The sequence below is a fragment of the Heterodontus francisci genome, chromosome 13 (genome assembly GCF_036365525.1).
Source record: "Heterodontus francisci isolate sHetFra1 chromosome 13, sHetFra1.hap1, whole genome shotgun sequence".
In the NCBI taxonomy this organism is placed as follows: Eukaryota; Metazoa; Chordata; class Chondrichthyes; order Heterodontiformes; family Heterodontidae; genus Heterodontus; species Heterodontus francisci.
Window position 1 is genome coordinate 65030664 of NC_090383.1, and position 16720 is coordinate 65047383.

Consider the following 16720-nt stretch of genomic DNA (forward strand, 5'->3'; position numbering starts at 1 on the left):
CTTGGATAGGATGGTGTGTGAGTGACAAAATGCAGTATTTCATCCCTGATTTAATATTTTTGTTGATTCATTAGAATTGTTATGGCCAGGTGGCATGGCTTGTTCCCACTGTTCACCTCCCAACTGACCACAGCAAATGTTTTTGTTACTAATCACAGAATTGTTACAGTGCAGAAGGAGGTCATTTGGCCCATGTCCGCACTGGCTTTCCGAAAGAGAAATTCCCTCAGTTCCATTCCCCTGCCTTCGCCCCATAACCCTGCACATTCTTCCTTTTTATATAACTGTCTAATTCCCTTTTGAATGCTTCAATTGAACCCGCCTCCACCACGTTCTGAGGCAGTGCATTCCAGACCTTAATCACTTGCTGCGTGAAAAAGTTTTTCCTCATGTCACTTTTGCTTCTTTTACCAAATACTTTCAATGTGTGCCCTCTCGTTCTCGATCCTTTCACGAGTGGGAACAATTGTCCGAATACCTCTATCAAATCACAAAGCCATGGTCGAATAGAATGGTTATTCATCATTGAGTCTCCCCAGGGTCCATCCTTGGCCCCCTTCTCTCTCATCTACATGCTTTCTGCTCTTTGGCGATATTATCTGACGTGGAGCATGTTTCTTTGCTGATGATATCTAGTGAAACCTCTCTGCCACATTTTTCAACCCCTCCACTGCCCTGCCTGCTGTCAGACTGCTTGTCCAACAAGTAGGCTTGGATGCGCTGAAATTTCCTCTAGCTAAGCATTGGGGAGATCAAAACCATCAGCCCTGATTTTAACCTGGAGAAGGTGGGAAGTGCCACTGTGAGGCCTGAGCGATTCTAACTCTCAGCCTCATTTAAATCTTGCTATGCTGACTGCCATTGCAAGCTGATGGGGTTGGAATGGAGGCTGGCTGGCGAGTGTGCAAGTCATGCAGCTGCAGGCTGCCACTTTGGATTCGAGGAAACTGTTCCTGGCAATTTAGATGAAGGCAGGTTTTGAGGTAACCGTGGTTGCAGGCATGGCAAGAGTAGGCTGGGGGTGAGCGTCCCAGAGGAGCTGGCTGACAGGGAAAAGTTTAAAAAGAATTAAATAACTTACCCTTGATCCAATCTGCTGCCAGCTTTCCATGATGGATTGGGGAATGCTGTCTGAATTATTGCCCTCAGGCCCTGAATTTCCATATTAATGAGGACAATCCCTACCCCAGCCTGTGGCAGGTGGCTTTGATTCTCCCAAAAACTAGGAGTTAAATGACAAAGGGCATGGACACTCCGGGAATGCAGCAGATAACCATTTTAAGCCCACACCATTTTTGCCAGGTGGACAGAGTTAAAATCAGGCCCACATCATAAATACGTACTCTTGCCATCAACTCCACCCCCTCATTGGCCACTATCTCAAGCTGAACCAAACTGTAATCTGGGCATCTTATTTAACCCTGTATTTGAGCTTCTATCCCTATATCTTCTCCATCACAAAGACATCTACTTCTACCTCTTCAACATTAACTGTGTCTGCCCTTATCTCAGCCTATCTGTCGCTGAAACTCTCATCCTTGCCTTTGTCCCCTCTGGACAACTATTCCAATGCTCTCCTGGGTGGCCTCCTATTGACAACCCTCCATAAACTTTATCTTATCGCAAACTATTCTGTCTATATCTCATCCAACAGCAAGCCCCAGTTACCTGTCATTCCTGTCCTTACTGACTTGCATTGGCTCCCAGCCCCCGTACCTGATTTAAGTTCAAGCCAGGGAGTGGGACTGACAGCATAGCTCTGTGGGGAGCAGGCATGGACTCGATGGGCCAAATGGCCTCCTTCCGTGCCGTAAATGACTCTATGACTCTCTAAGTGTCTCATCCATGTGTGCAAATCTCTTCACTACTTGCCATTTCTCAACACTGTAATTTCATTTAGCCTCACAACTTCCCATAACTTTCCATTCCTCTCAGTCCAGCCTCTGTGCACCTCCCCTATTGGCAGCTGTGTCTTCAATTGCCTAAGCTCACTGCTCTGAAATTGCCTCCCTAAACCCTTCTTCAACTCCCTCTCCTCCTTTAAACCCAACATGATAGCGTAAGAAAAATCAAGTATCAAAACAAGTATCAAAAAGAAGAGAAAAAAGTAAGTTCTTTCTACATGTATTCCTACATATTCAAATGGGTAATTTCTTTCTGAATTTAGATCATGTGTATGAAGCTCTACTGCACACAAATATTGACATAGATTCCCTAGAACAGGATTTTGTCTTAGATGAGAAATGGATTAAAGAGGTAATAAAGAAGTCCGGAATGAAGTTTAAGTGGGCAAAACTTTCAGAAGAAAAAGTGAAAGAAAATAAAGATGCTGTGAGGAGGTAGGTTCTGTGTTTGATTCACATATAATCAGGCTATAGTGATTATGGTCTATTAATGTTTTGATACAATATCGATATATTTAAATAAAAAAATTCGAACTAGATTGAACTATTTCATCTGCCTATTCTGTGCCAGTGGTATCAAACCGCTACAGAAAAGTTTAATAAAAATAAAACTTGGTAGACAACCTGGCATCGATCTAGGAACTGGAAATGACAAAGTCTCTGCCCAGTCGACCCTGCAAAGTCTTCCTCACCAACATCTGGGGACTTGTGCCAAAATTAAGAGATCTGTCCCATAGACTAGTCAAGCAACAGCCTGACATAATCATACGCACCGAATCATACCTTACAGGCAATGTCCCAGACACATCCATTGCCATCCCTAGAGGATGTCGTTTCTCACTGGCAGGACAGACCCACCAGAGGTGGGGGCACAGTGGTCAGGAGCAATTAACCCTAAGAGTCTTCAACATTGACTCCAGACTCCAAGAAGTCTCATAGCATCAGGTCAAATATGGGCAAGGAAACCACCTGTTGATTACCACCTATTGCCCTCCATCAGCTGATGCATTCCTGCTCCTTCACGTTGAACAGCACTTGGAAGAAGCACTGGGGATAGTAAGGGCGCAGAACGTACTCTGGATGGGTGATTTCGGTTTCCAATACTGTCATGCAGATGTGATATGCTGAATGAGGATTTTTAGTTCATCAATTGGAAACCTACGTTAAACCTAAAAAAGAAAAGCTGGAATATTACATTCAGCTTTTACGAAGACTTTGCCATATGGCCGTCCCTATTAGCATTTGAACACCTTTCACATTCCAAGGCATCAAAGTGGAGATGCATGTCTGTTTAGCCTTTACCCAAAACAATGGCTCACCCTATTGATTGAACTACCTGAGATTGCTTTCATTAGCAAGCCATTCAAAGCCATCCTGGGACACTAACTTTGAAAGGGCGAACCCCTTCAGGGGTAAGCATTGATACCATGAGGCCTGGGAGAGATTGAAATGCCTAAATTTGAAACTCATTAGAAGGCACCAGAGAATACACAGACAGTCATGTGACCTTCAGTCCCTTGGTACCAAGAGTTTCCCTTGAACAAGACAGACAAGTTCCAGAGAGACTCAATCTGCGCAGAAGCCAGAAGGGGTCTCTCTCTCTCTCTCTCTCTCTCTCGAAGACCTTGTGTGGGCATACGAAGCTTGGCTGACGGCTGCAAGATCCAAGACAAAGACCCTGGGAAGGAAACCCTCTGCTCAACTGTCTTCAAGAACAACTATTAACGCAGAACTTCAGGACCACAAATTCAAACGGAAGGCCACTAAAGTTACCAGACAACACAGACAATGTATTCCTTTTTATTATTCCAAACTCTATCTGAACTACTATTCTTCTCCATTCTGTAATCTATTGGTGTGTGAGATTCTTGTGTTTGTGAGTGAGTGGAAGTGTAGCATTTTAGATCGGGTTTTTGGTTAAGTACAATAAACTCACCTCTTGTTCAAACTCAAGAAAACCTGTCCGATTGGTTCTTTTATGATCACAACAAAGGTAACAGCTAAAACACTCACTGAAGTGGTAAGCACATCCACTGTTAAAAAAAGAATAAAACCTGTTGTGGTGAAACAAGAGGAAGGACAAAAGTGGGGAGCCTTGCGACCTCTCCTCACCTGATCGTAACAAGTACCAAGTGTGGCTTGATAGCACCACTTTTGATTGAACTGGCCAAATCCTGAAGGACATAGCAGGGCCTGTGACAGGTAGTGAACGAACCAACAGAGACAAAAACTTATTTGACCTCGTCCTCATTAATATACCTGTCGCAGATGCAGCTAACCATGACAGTATTGGTAGGAGTGACCACCACATAGTCCTTGTGGAGACAAAGTCCCGTCTTCACGCTGAGGATGGCCTCCATCATGTTGTGTGGCACTACCATTGTGCTAAATGAGAAAGATTCAGAACAGACCTAGCAGCTCACAACTGGGCATCCCTTAGGTGCTGTGGGCCGTCAACAGCAGCAGAATTGTATTCCACCACAATCTGTAACCTCGTGGCCGGCAATATTCCTCACTCTACCATTACCATCAAGCCAGGGAACCAACCCTAGTTCAATGAGGAGTGTAAGTGAGCGTGCCAGGAGCAACACCAGGCATAAATTAAAAATGAGAACAAGATGTCAACCTAGTGAAGCTACAGCGCAGGACTACATGCATTCTGAACAGCGGAAGCAGCATGCTCTAGGCAGAACTAAAGCAATCCACAACCAACGGATTAGATCAAAGCTGTGCAGTCCTGCTACATCCGGTGGTGAATGGTGGTAGACAGTTAAACAACTAACTGGAAGAGGAAGCTTCACAGACATCCCCAGCCTGAATGATGGCAGAGCCCAGCACATCAGTGCAAAAGTCAAGGCTGAAGCATTTGAAACCATCTTCAACCAGAAGTGCCAAATGGATGATCCATCTTCACCTCCTCCTGAGGTCCCCAGCATCACAGATGCCTTTCTTCTGCCAATTCAATACAGTCCATGTGATATTAGGAAACAGCTGAAGGCATTGGATACAACAAATGCTATGGGCCCTGTCAGCATCCTGGCTGTAGTACTGAAGACTTGTGGTCCAGACTAGTTGCGTCCCTAGTCCCTAGGCAAGCTGTTCCAGTACAGCAACAACACTGGCATCTACCCAACAATGTGGAAAATTGCCCAGGTATGTCCTGTCCACAAAAACAGGACAAATCCAATGTGGCCTCCTAAGTCTAATCTCAGTCATCAGCAAAGTGATGGAAGGTGTCATTGACAGTGCTATCAACCGGCACTTGCTCAACAATAACCTGCTCAGTTTGGGTTCCACAGGGTCACTCAGTTCCAGATCTCATTACAGCCTTGTTCCACACATGGGCAAAAGAGCTGAATTCCAGCAGTGAGATAACTTTCGTGTAACATCAAGGAACCCTAGCAAAATTGACATCAATGGAAATTGGGGGAAATTTCTCCACTGTTCGGAGTCATATCGAGCTGGGTGGTGTCGGGCTTCTTGAGTGTTTTTGGAGCTGCACCCATCCAGGCAAGTGGAGAGTATTCCATCTCACTCCTGACTTGTGCCATGTAGATGGTGAACAGGATTTGGGAGTCAGGAGGTGAGTTACTCGCTGCAGAATTCCCAGCCTCTGACCTGCTCTTGTAGGCACAGTATTTATGTGGCTGCTTCAGTTCAGTTTCTGGTCAATGGTAACCCCCAGGATGTTGATCGTAATGCCATTGAATGTCAAGGTGAGATGGTTAGATTCTCTCTTATTGCCGATTGTCATTGCCTGGCACTTGTGTGGTGTGAATGCTACTTGCCACTTATCAACCCAAGCCTGGATGTTGTCCAGGTCTTGCTGCAGCTGGACACAGACTGCTTCAGTGTCTGAGGAGTTGTGAATGATACTGAACATCTAATAATCAACAGCAAACATCCCCACTTCTGACCTTATGATGGAGGGAGGTCATTGATGAAGCAGCTGAAGATGGTTGGACCTGGGACACTGCCTTGAGGAACTCCTGCAGCAATGTCCTGGGGCTGAGATGATTAGCTGCCAACAAACAACTATCTTCCTTTGTGCTAGGTATGACTCCAATCAGTAGAAAGTTTTCCCCTTGATTCCCATTGACTTCGGTTTGGCTCGGGCTCTTTGATGCCACACTTGGTCAAATCCTGCCTTGATATCCAGGACAATCACTCTCACCTCACCTCTTGCATTCAGCTCTTTTGTCCATGTTTGGAGCAAGGCTGTAATGAGATCAGGAGCTGAGTGGCCCTGGCGGAACCCAAACTGAGCATCATGAGCAGATTATTGCTGTCTTAGTGGCGCTTGACAGCACCGTCGACGACACCTTCCATCACTTTGCTGATGATCGACAGTAGACTGATGGGGCGGTAATTGGCCGGATTGGATTTTTCCTGCTTTTTGTGGATAGGGCATACCGGGCAATTATTCACATTGTGGGTTAGATGTTGTAACAATTATATAATAAATACAAGTTGTTGTCAACTGACCCCAAATCAGTTATTCTCTCTGGTAGTCTGTAACTCATGTTAACTGTACTATATGGAAAATATTATTTTCCATTCTCTTATCCTTTTCAGGACTTGTGAATTTCTTACTAGATTTTTAACTGCTGAGGAATTGGTTAACTAAGCATGAAATTTCACCACCATATAAGAGTTAATCACTGCGCACTTTCTGTTTTAGGCCACCTGCAGATCCAACTACTTTAGTTCCCAGGTCACCTGTGGTTACCATAATGGGTCATGTTGACCATGGAAAAACAACATTACTTGACAGTCTTAGGAAAACCCAGGTTACAGCTATGGAGGCAGGCGGTATTACTCAACATATTGGAGCATTCCTTGGTACGTGTTGCATTCCTTTATAAGTCTGTCTGTATTGTACCTGATGACGAATATTTTTTTACTCAGTTGGGTTATTAAGTATGGTACTTAAGGGAATTTTTTTTGGTGAAGACATAATCAACTCCTAATATTACTAGTTTTACACTCAAGAATTTGCATGTCAGTTTCTTTAGTTTTAGTAGCATTTTGCTGCAATAGCACCTGTTAAACTTAATACTTTAAAATTCCTTTTTTCTGCTTTTCTCTGTTTACCATCTCTATCTCTCATATCCCTGCTCTAGTTGTGAGGGAGAGCTGGAGGTCAGCCTTCACTGACACACTGGTTATGGACAGTACGTCCCAATCATTTCTACTCATGATGGGGATTTTTTTCCAGGCCCTTGGACAAGGGTATGGAGATGATGGGGGTGCAGGATGTTGTGGGCAAGTACATTTGAGAAAAATATGTCGGCCAGTTTGTTGACAAGTTCCCCCCAGGCATGGGCTGGACCCAATGCCAGCAATCCGTGCTTCAACAGCAGGAAGCCAACTAAGCTAGTTAAGGGATTAATTTTCAGCAATTTTTCCCACTACAGGGTAATTTTGCCAGTGTCACGTGGGCCCCCTGCTGTGTTAGCACCCCTGCAGAGGAGGAGGCTGCACAGCTGAAGGTTGGAGCTGTTGAGGCCTTTTAATGTTTATCGGCAGGAAATGGCAAGGCTGCTGCATTCTCATGTCGTGCTTCCCATAGCGTGAAGATCTGCTGGAAGCTGATGTCTCCGATAGTTCTGGGACTGATGCAGTGTCATCCAGTCGCCTGATTATAATAGCTCCTCCATTGCGTCCCTGCGCTCCTGCTTGCCCCTCAGCAGTGCTCTCGCTTGTGACACTGTGAAGGATGCTGGCTGCCCTGGCAATGGGCCGTATTGTATCCATGTACCGCCTCCAGAACCTGCCCACTGTCCCTAACTGGCTGGCTCACGTAAAATCACGCCTGATGTCTCACTACTGCTGTGAACAGGGTCAGGATGTGAAAATGGTCCAGGCGCCGAAAATTTTCAAAGTGCGGAAGATTCAGCCTGATGTCACTGGAGCAAGACTCATGATGTCACGCATTTGTTCTCATTCTAGTGCTTAAACTAGAATGATTCGAATTACATAGAAATTTTACAGAACACCTTTCTCCTTTAATTATGTGAAACTTTTTCACATAGTCTTAGCATAAGTTAAAGAACATCTTAACTAAAAATAGTTTGGCCACATTCTGGGCTGGATTTTATGAGCTCGCTGATCTCGGTGGTGAGCTCCAAAAATAGGTGGGTCACACATCAAATAGCCACCGCAATCTCAAACGCGGCAGCTCATTTAAATAGCCGGGATGGGGCTTCCCCCCCCCCCAATCACATGGAGGGGGCAGGCTCTCTGTCCCCAGCAATGGTGTCAGCTGCCTGTGTGCAGGAGCTGACGCCATTATTAAAGGGCAGTCATGCTTACCAGCTTATTTAAATATTTTAAAAACATATTGAATAAAATTAAATAAATACATTTCTTTTGCCCCTCTTCCACCCCCCCAATAACAATTACATTAACTATTTGCCCTTCCCCCACAAAACACTTGTCTTTACCATCTGACCTTGACCCCCCCACCCCCAAAATTGCGCAAAGTTTAAAGTGCAACCCTCCCACCATCCTCTACACCCATGAGGTTTATTTGACCCTGTCCCCACCCCCCACACTGATAAGCATACCTCCTCCCCCCTCCTCACCAGTGTGGCACCTCGTTTCCCCGGATGGGGATCCGAAGGCACGGGAATGCTGGTCGCCAGGCCAAAGATAGCGGTGGACCATCAAGATTAGACGTGAGTATATGTAAATCTATTAAATTTGTTAATTTGCATATGCTGATTGTGGTCCCATTGCCTAGTGGCGGGGGGGGGTGGGGGGTGGGTGGGTGGTGGGGACCGCCATGGTTCCTTGCCGCTGCTGGGAAGATCGGGCCGGGCCGGGCCCTGCCAGTTTTGAGATCCGTGGTGGGCCTCATCCAGAGCCATCTTCAGGTCCCCCCCTGCCACGGATCCCGGCGTAAAGGGCTCCTTAAAATCCAGCCCTCTATTTTCAAATAAGTGCCTGCTTTGCTAAAACGCCATGGGCTGGCATGTGTTACAACCTCCGTGAGACTGTTAATGTTAAAAATATGAGATGGGAACCCCCAGACCAATTTAAAGAATTACTCAACAAAGATTTTACATTTTATAACATTTATTATAACTATCAAACTAAAAGAAATCCCCATTAACTAAATAGTATTTTGTAAGTAGCTGATACCCCAAATGACATATTTTCTTATTGAAATACTTGAAAACCTCACACCACAGTTATTCGTTTTCAAAATCAATGTCCTCTTTGCTCACCTCTCTGAGCACTTCCACCTGGACGTCTGTGAATAAGGCGATTCCTGGTGATTCTGTTGGGCTTTTATATTTCTGCAAAACTCAACTTTCAAAACACGTTCAAGTCTTTGCAGTCTTTCGCTGTATCAATATTCTCTGAGAGCAGGTATTCCCTCCCTCTCCCTTGAGGTTGCCACCCACTAGTTGTCTTCCTTTCTTACGGCCTGCTATGCAGCTGCCACCACTGGTTTCCTTCCTTACAGCCTGCTTTGAGACTGCCACCGCTGGTCGTCTTTGCTGCCTGTCTGCCTTCAGAAAATCTGTTAAATGTTTCTGGAATCAAGCGTCAATAGCTTATTGTCCTTTTATAATATGCAAACTCCAGAAGTCTGGTTTCACAGAGCCACTTGGGCCTTCTTTTGTTCCCAGTGTTAACAGCTGCCTGGTACATTTGCATCCTCAGAATCATTGACCCCTTGTTGACAATCCGAAAGTCTAGGAGGATAAAACCCGCTTTGTTTTTGAAAAAGGATCTTTGATCAGTGTCCTGGTAACCAAGATTTCGGTCTTGTTCTAAAGCAGAGTGGATATGAGGTCACCTGACTTCTCAGGCTCCATCTTAAACTTTCAAAAAATCACAGAAACCCTTTGGCATTTCAAAAATACTTCAATATACACTTGAAGTGCTTTATCATATGGGGATATCGACCAAGATCTGTAGAGTGGGATTAAGCTCAAGAACTCTTTTTTTGACTGGCAAAGACATGTTGGGCTGATTAGCCTCCTCTGTGCTGTAAATTTTCCATGTTTCTATCCTCCTTTAATTTCCCTTTCCAGGACTGTGCCTTCACAAATTCCTTCCCCAAACATACAGCGCTCCTTGACTTTCCTGCTGCTATCCCTGCCTTGGCTGTCTCTTTGATAAGCCTACAGCTTTCAACTGTGCCTTTCTTGGTATCCTCCAAAGGGCTCATTGAGGAACACATCACTGCCTCCTTTAGAGCAACAACCCCAACTGCCGCATCCTGCTCTATTGACAACATCCCGCCCAGTGTGCCTTCTAGTGGCTGTCTTGCCAATCTCCTCTCTGTCCAACTCACCCCTCCCAGTACCCTGTGGACTCTGCCAGCAGATCAGCACTCACTGCCCCTCTCTGCATCTCCCTCCAGAATGTCTGTTCACTTGTGAACCAGGCTTTTACCATCCATGAGCATACTGTGCATGATCGATATCGTGGCCTTGACGGAAACCTAGCTGAGAGGTGATGACACCTTCCCTCTAAATAAAGCCTCCCCGCCTGCCTACACCTCCCACTACTTGCTGAGCCCAGACCATTGCAGTCGTGATGTCGCTGTTATCACCAAATCACACCTTGGTCTTTTTTCTTATTCTTCTGGCACTTTCTCCTCCTTTGAGCATTTCACCTTGTTCCATCTCCTTGCCTCATTTAAAATCCTCTTTCTCCACCACCCAGTCAAGTACCATAGAGAATTTCTTACCAAGATATATTCACTGCTTTCCTCTCTCAACTTCTGCACTGAACGACTTCTCATTCTCAGTGATTTCAACCTCCATCTCAACTCATCATGCTCTCTCTCTTCTGAGTTCACTGCTCTCTTATCCTCCCATAATCTCTCCCTCCATATAAACTCCCCAACCCATATTTATGGCCATCCCTTTGGCCTTGCCATCTCATGAGACCATGCTATTCCTGTCATATCAATCACAGATAAGGTCATCTCTAATCCCTTCCTTGTATCACCCTCCACCCACATCTCCCTTCCCCCTTCCAACCCTACTTCCTACAGTATCTGTCCCTGGGAAAAAAATGCTCTCCGAATTCACTGGCCTTCATTCAACATGACATTTCTGCAGTTACCAATCTGCTCTACCACACCCTCCCCTCCACCATTGATGCCCTAGTCCCCCATTAAAACCATTACTCTCTCTCTTCCTGGCTGTTCTCCGGTTCGGCCCTTAGCTCCGCTCCCTTATGTCCAAGGACGCAGACTTGAACGGATATGGCAGACAATTAGTTTAGCCGTTCACTGCCAGACCTGCTGGATCACAAAAATCACTATTGGGTCCTGCTAACAATAATAACAACAATAGCTGCCACTGTGAGGTTATAAAGCAAAATTTGATGTAGAAGAATGTAATAAATAAGAATAAGAGTCGGCCATACAGCCCCTCAAGTTTGCTGCATCATTCAATAAGATCATGGCTGATCTGATCTTGGCCTCAATTCCACTTTCCCGCCTCTTCCCCATAACCCTTGACTTCCATATAGTTCTGAAGTCTGTCTATCTCAGCCTTGAATATATTCAATTACCTAGCCTCCACAGTTCTTTGGGTAGAGAATTCTAAAGATTCATGGCCCTATGAGAGAAGAAATTCCTCATCTTTATCTTAAATGGGCTACCTCTTATTCTGAAACTATGCCCCCTAGTTCTAGATTCCCCCACGAGGGGAAACGTCCTCTCAGCATCTGCCTTATCAAGCTTCCTTAGAATTCCAAACCCAACACTAAGCTACATAAGGCATTATTAGGGCAGATGGCCAAAAGCTTAATGAAAGAGGTAAGAGGGAAAGAGAGGTAGAGAGCTGGAGAGATTTAGGGAGTGAATTCCAGAGCTTAGGGCCTAGGCAGCTGAGGGTATGGCCACCAATGGTGGAGCAATTAAAATTGGGGATGCACAAGAGGCCAGATTTAGCAGAACACAGATATCTCGGAGGGTTGTGGGGATGAAAGAGATTACAGAAATAGAGAGGGGCCAGGCCATGCGGTTATTTGAAAACAAGGATGAGAATTTTAAAAGCAAGACATTGCTTACCCAGGAGCTAATGTAGCTCAGTTAGCACAGGGGTGATTGGTGAGCAGGACTTGGTGCGAGTAAGGACACAACAGCAGAGTTTTGGATGACCTCAGTTTTACAGAGGGTAGAATGTGGGAGAGTAGCCAGGAGTGCATTAAAATAGTCAAGTCTAGAGGTAACAAAGGCATGAATGAGGATTTCAGCAGCAGATGAGCTGAGGCAGGGGCAGAGACGAGCGATATTATGGATGTGGAAATAGGTGGTCTTATTGATGACGTGGATACGTGGTCAGCAGCTCATCTTGGGGTCATATATGACACCAAGGTTGCAGATAGTTTGGTTCAGTCTCAGACACTTTCCAGGGAGAGGGATGGATTTGATAGCTAGGGAATGGAGTTTGGAGCGGAGACTGAAGACAATGGCTTCAGTCTTCCTAATATTTAATTGGAGGAAATTTCTGTTCATATTGGATGTCGAATAAGCAGTCTGATAATTTAGCAACAGTGAAGGAGTTGAGAGAGGTGGTGGTGAAGTAGAGCTGTGTATAATCAGCGTACACGTGAAACTAATGCTATGCTTTCGGATGATGTCGCCGAAATATAGATGAGAAATAGGAGGGGGGCCAAGGATAGATCCTTGGGGGCTACCAGAGGTAACACTGTGGGAACAGGAAGTGGAGCCCTTTCAAGTGATACTCTGCCTACGATTAGATAGATAAGAATGGAACCAGGCGAGAGGGAACCCCACCAGCTAGATGACAGTGGAGAGATGTTGGAAGTGGATGGTGTGGTGAAGCATATAAAAGGCTGCAGACAGGTTGAAAAGGATGAGGAGGGCTAGTTTACATTTGTCACAGTCACATGGGATATCCTTTGCAAGTTTGATAAGAGCTGATTTGGTACTGTGGCAGAGGAGGGAACTTGATTGGAGGGATTCAAACATGGAGTTCTGGGAAAGATGGGCACAAAATTGGGAGGCGACAACATGTACAAGGACTTTGGAGAGGAAAGGGAGGTTGGAGATGGGGGTGGTAGTTTGCAAGGTTAGTGGACTCGAGGCTTGCTTTTTTGAGGAGAGGGATGTTGACAGCAGATTTAAAGGATAGAGAACCATTAACAATATTGGCTAACATGGGGACCAGGAAGGGAATTTAGGTAGTCAGCAGTTTAGTGGGAATAGGGTTGAGGGGGCAGGAGATGGGTCTCGTGGACAAGATGAGCTCAGAGAGGGCATGAGGGGAGATAAGAGAGAAACTAGAGAAAGATGTGAGCTCAGTACTAGGACAGGGGGAGCTTTAGAGGAAGTTTGGCCCAAGGGGGTAATGGAATGGAGGAAAATGGCAGAGGCAGCTGATCAGATAGTCTCGATCTTAGTGGCAAAAAAGTCCATTAACTCCTCACACTTACTGTTGGAGGAGACAGGAGAGGGGTTTAAGAAGATGGTTTACAGTAGAGAAAAGAAGCTGGAGATTATTGTTGCATTTCAGGATGATCCTGGAATTGGGAGCAGTTTTAGCAGACGAGAGCAGGACCCGATAGTGCTTTATGTGGTTCTGCCAGATCTAGTGTTGAATGGCTAAACCAGTTGTCTGCCATATCCTTTCAAGTCTACGCCCTTTGGACTTGAGGGAGTCGAGATGAGGGTCTGACCAGGGGAATGGCCAAGGTGAGAGAGAGTAATTTTTTTGGGGGGGCCTAGGGCATCAAAGGAGATGAGGGAGCAGTTGAGCAATCAATAGCTGCAGAAACCTTGTGTTAAATGGAGGGCCGAAGGTTAGACAGTTAAGATTTTGAAAGTGTAGTTGTAAGTGAATTGGAGAATAGTTTTTTTCCAGGGCCGAATACAGAAGAAAGTAGAGTCGGAGTGTGGAGGGGAGCTGTGAGTGGAAAGTGATACAAAAAAGTGATCAGTGACGACCTTATTTGTGATTGATACGATGGGAGTAATGAGACCACCTGAGATGGCAAGGTCAAACAGGTAGTGTAAATATGAGTTGGAGAATGTATATGGAGGGAGAAATAACGGGAGGATGAGAAAGCAGTGAATTCAGAGGATAGAAAGCATGATGAGTTGAGATGAGGGTTGGAATTACTGAGGGTGAGAAGTCGTTCAGTGCAGAGGCTGAGGGAGGAAAGTAGAGAAGATATCTTGCTGAGAAAATTTTTATCATACTTGGAGGGCGATAGAGAACAAGGATTTTGAATGAGACGTGAGATGCTCAAATGAGGAGAAAGTGCCAGTGGAGTAGAGGGTCAGACCAAGATGTGATTTGTTGATGAGAGCCACATGCCACTGCAACAGTCTCGATGGGGTACGTGGTGGAAAGTATAGCCAGATGGGAGGCTTCATTTACAGGAAGGATGTCACCACCCCTCAGCCAGGCTTTCATTAAGGCCATGATACTATCCACAAAAATGTCATGGATGGCAAGGGCCATGTTCACAAGTGAACAGACATTCTGGCGTGAGATGCATAGAGGGGCAGTGAGAGCTGGTCCACTGGCAGTCCAAAAGTTTAGAAGTGGGAGGGGTAAGTTGGACAGGAAGGAGATTGGCAAGATTAGCCCCCGGCAGGTACTGTGGCTGGGTGAGAGTAGTGAGGCCATGGAGGAAGTTCAGCAAGAGAGGAGGATTGGGCATTGGGGTTACTGCTTCTAGTGAACCAATGCCGAGTGCCTCGATGAGCCCTTTAGAGGATGCTAAAACTCCAAGCTGATCCTGGAAGGCAAAGATAACCTCCAAACTCTTTTCTCTACTGCAAACTGAATTCTTAAACCCCTGTTCCCTGCCTCCTGTACCCTTGTCTCCAACAACAAGTGCGAGGAGCTCATGAACATCTTTGTCATGAAGATTGAGATTATCTGTTTAGCTGCCTCTGCTGCTTCTCTTACTTACAAGTGCCCACCAGGCCAAACCTCCTCTAAGGTTTCCCTCTGCCCAAGCCCTGAACTTGCATCTTTCTCTAGATTCTAGATTCACTAGACTGATTCTTGGGATGAAGTGGTTGTATTATCAAGAATGGCTAAACAGGTTAGGCCTTTATTCATTGGAGTTTAGAAGAATGAGAGGTGATCTTATTGAAACATATAAGATTTTAAGGGGGCTTGACAGGGTAGATGTTGTGAATATGTTTCCAGTGGTGGGGGAATCTCGAACTAGGGGAAATAGTTACAGAATAAGGGGTCATACATTTAAAACTGAGATGCGAAGGAATTTCTTCTGTCGGAGGATGGTGAAACTCTGGAATTCTCTACTTCAGAGAGTTGTGGAGGCTAGGTCACTAAATGTATTTAAGGAGGAGGTAGATAGATTTTTGAAATCTTGGGGAGTCGAGGGTTATGCGGAGCAGGCCTGAAAGAGGAGTTGAGGCCTGGGATCAGCCATGATCTTATTGAATGGTGGGGCAAGCATGAGGAGCTGAATGGCCGACTCCTGCTCCTATTTCTTGTTTTTATTCTCACCCAGCCACAGTACTGAAATGGCTCTTGTCAAAGTCACAAATGACATCCTACGTGACTCTGGTAAATCATCCTTCCTCGTCCTTCTCGACCTGTCTGCAGCCTTTGACCTGATTGACCACACCATCCTCCTCCAACGCCCCTCCTCCACCCAGCTGGGTGAGATTATGCTTACCTGCTCCATTTTTATCTAACCAGTCATAGCCAGATAATCACATGCAAAGGCTTCTCTTCCTGCTCCTGCACTGTTAACTCTGATTCCCCCAAGAATCTATCCTTGGCTCCCCGCTATTGCTCATCTCCATGCTGACCCTCAACGACATCTTCCAAAAACACACAGGTTCCACATGTATGCTGACAACAGCCAGTCCTACCTGACCACCACCTCTCTTGACCCCTGCACTGTCTCTAAATTGTAAAAACTGCTTGTCCACCATCCAGTAGTGGATGAACACAAATTTCCTCCAACTATATATTGCGAAGACTGAAGCCATTCTCTTTGGTCCACACCACAAACTCCTAGCCATTGATTCCACCCCTCTCCCTGGCAACTGTCTGAGGCAGAACCAGACTGTTTGAAATCTTGGAGCTTCCAACCACGTACCCGTGCCATCACCAAGGCTGCCTATTTCTATCTCCATAACGTCATTCAACTCCATCCCTGCCTCAGCTCATCTGTTGCTGAAATCTTCTTCCATACCTTTGTTACCTCTAGACTTGACTATTCCGTTGCACTCCAGGCCAGCCTCCTATCTTCCACCGTCCATAAACCTAAGCTCATCCAAAACTCTGCTGCCCATATCCTAACTCAGACCAAGTGTCATTCACTCATCACTCCTGTGCTCGCTGACCTACATTGGCTCACAGTTAAGTAATGCCTCGATTTTAAAATTCTAATCCTTGTTTTCAAATCTCTCCATGGCCTCACTACTCTCTATCTCTGTAACCTCCTGCAAGATATCTGCACTCCTCCAATTCTGGCCTCTTGAGCAGCCCCAGCTAAAATCCGACAAATCCCCAGGATCTGATGGCCTACATCCTAGGGTTCTAAAAGAGGTAACTGCAGAGATAATGGTTGCGCTGGTTATGATTTTCCAAAATTCCCTAAATTCAAGAATGGTCTCAGCAGGTTGGAAGTTAGCAAACGTTACAACGCTATTCAAGAAAGGATGGAGGGAAAAAACGGGGAACTACAGGCCAGTTAGCCTGACATTGGTGGTTGTGAAATTGCTGGGATCTATTATTAAGGAAGTCTTAACAATGAACTTAGAAAATCATCGTACGATCAGGCAAAGTCAACACAGTTTTACGGAAGGGAAATCGTGTTTGACG

The 16720-nt window shown here is 45.5% G+C and overlaps 1 protein-coding gene across 2 annotated transcripts in view; it reads left to right on the plus strand.

Annotated features, from left to right (window-relative positions):
* Positions 1–16720, plus strand: part of mtif2 (mitochondrial translational initiation factor 2) — a 63022-nt gene that overhangs the window by 20437 nt on the left and 25865 nt on the right. For both annotated transcript variants that reach the window (XM_068044916.1, XM_068044917.1), the window contains exons 4-5: positions 2168–2339; positions 6586–6746. In XM_068044916.1, the coding sequence (XP_067901017.1) occupies positions 2168–2339; positions 6586–6746 (333 nt within the window). The remainder of the gene's footprint in view (positions 1–2167; positions 2340–6585; positions 6747–16720) is intronic.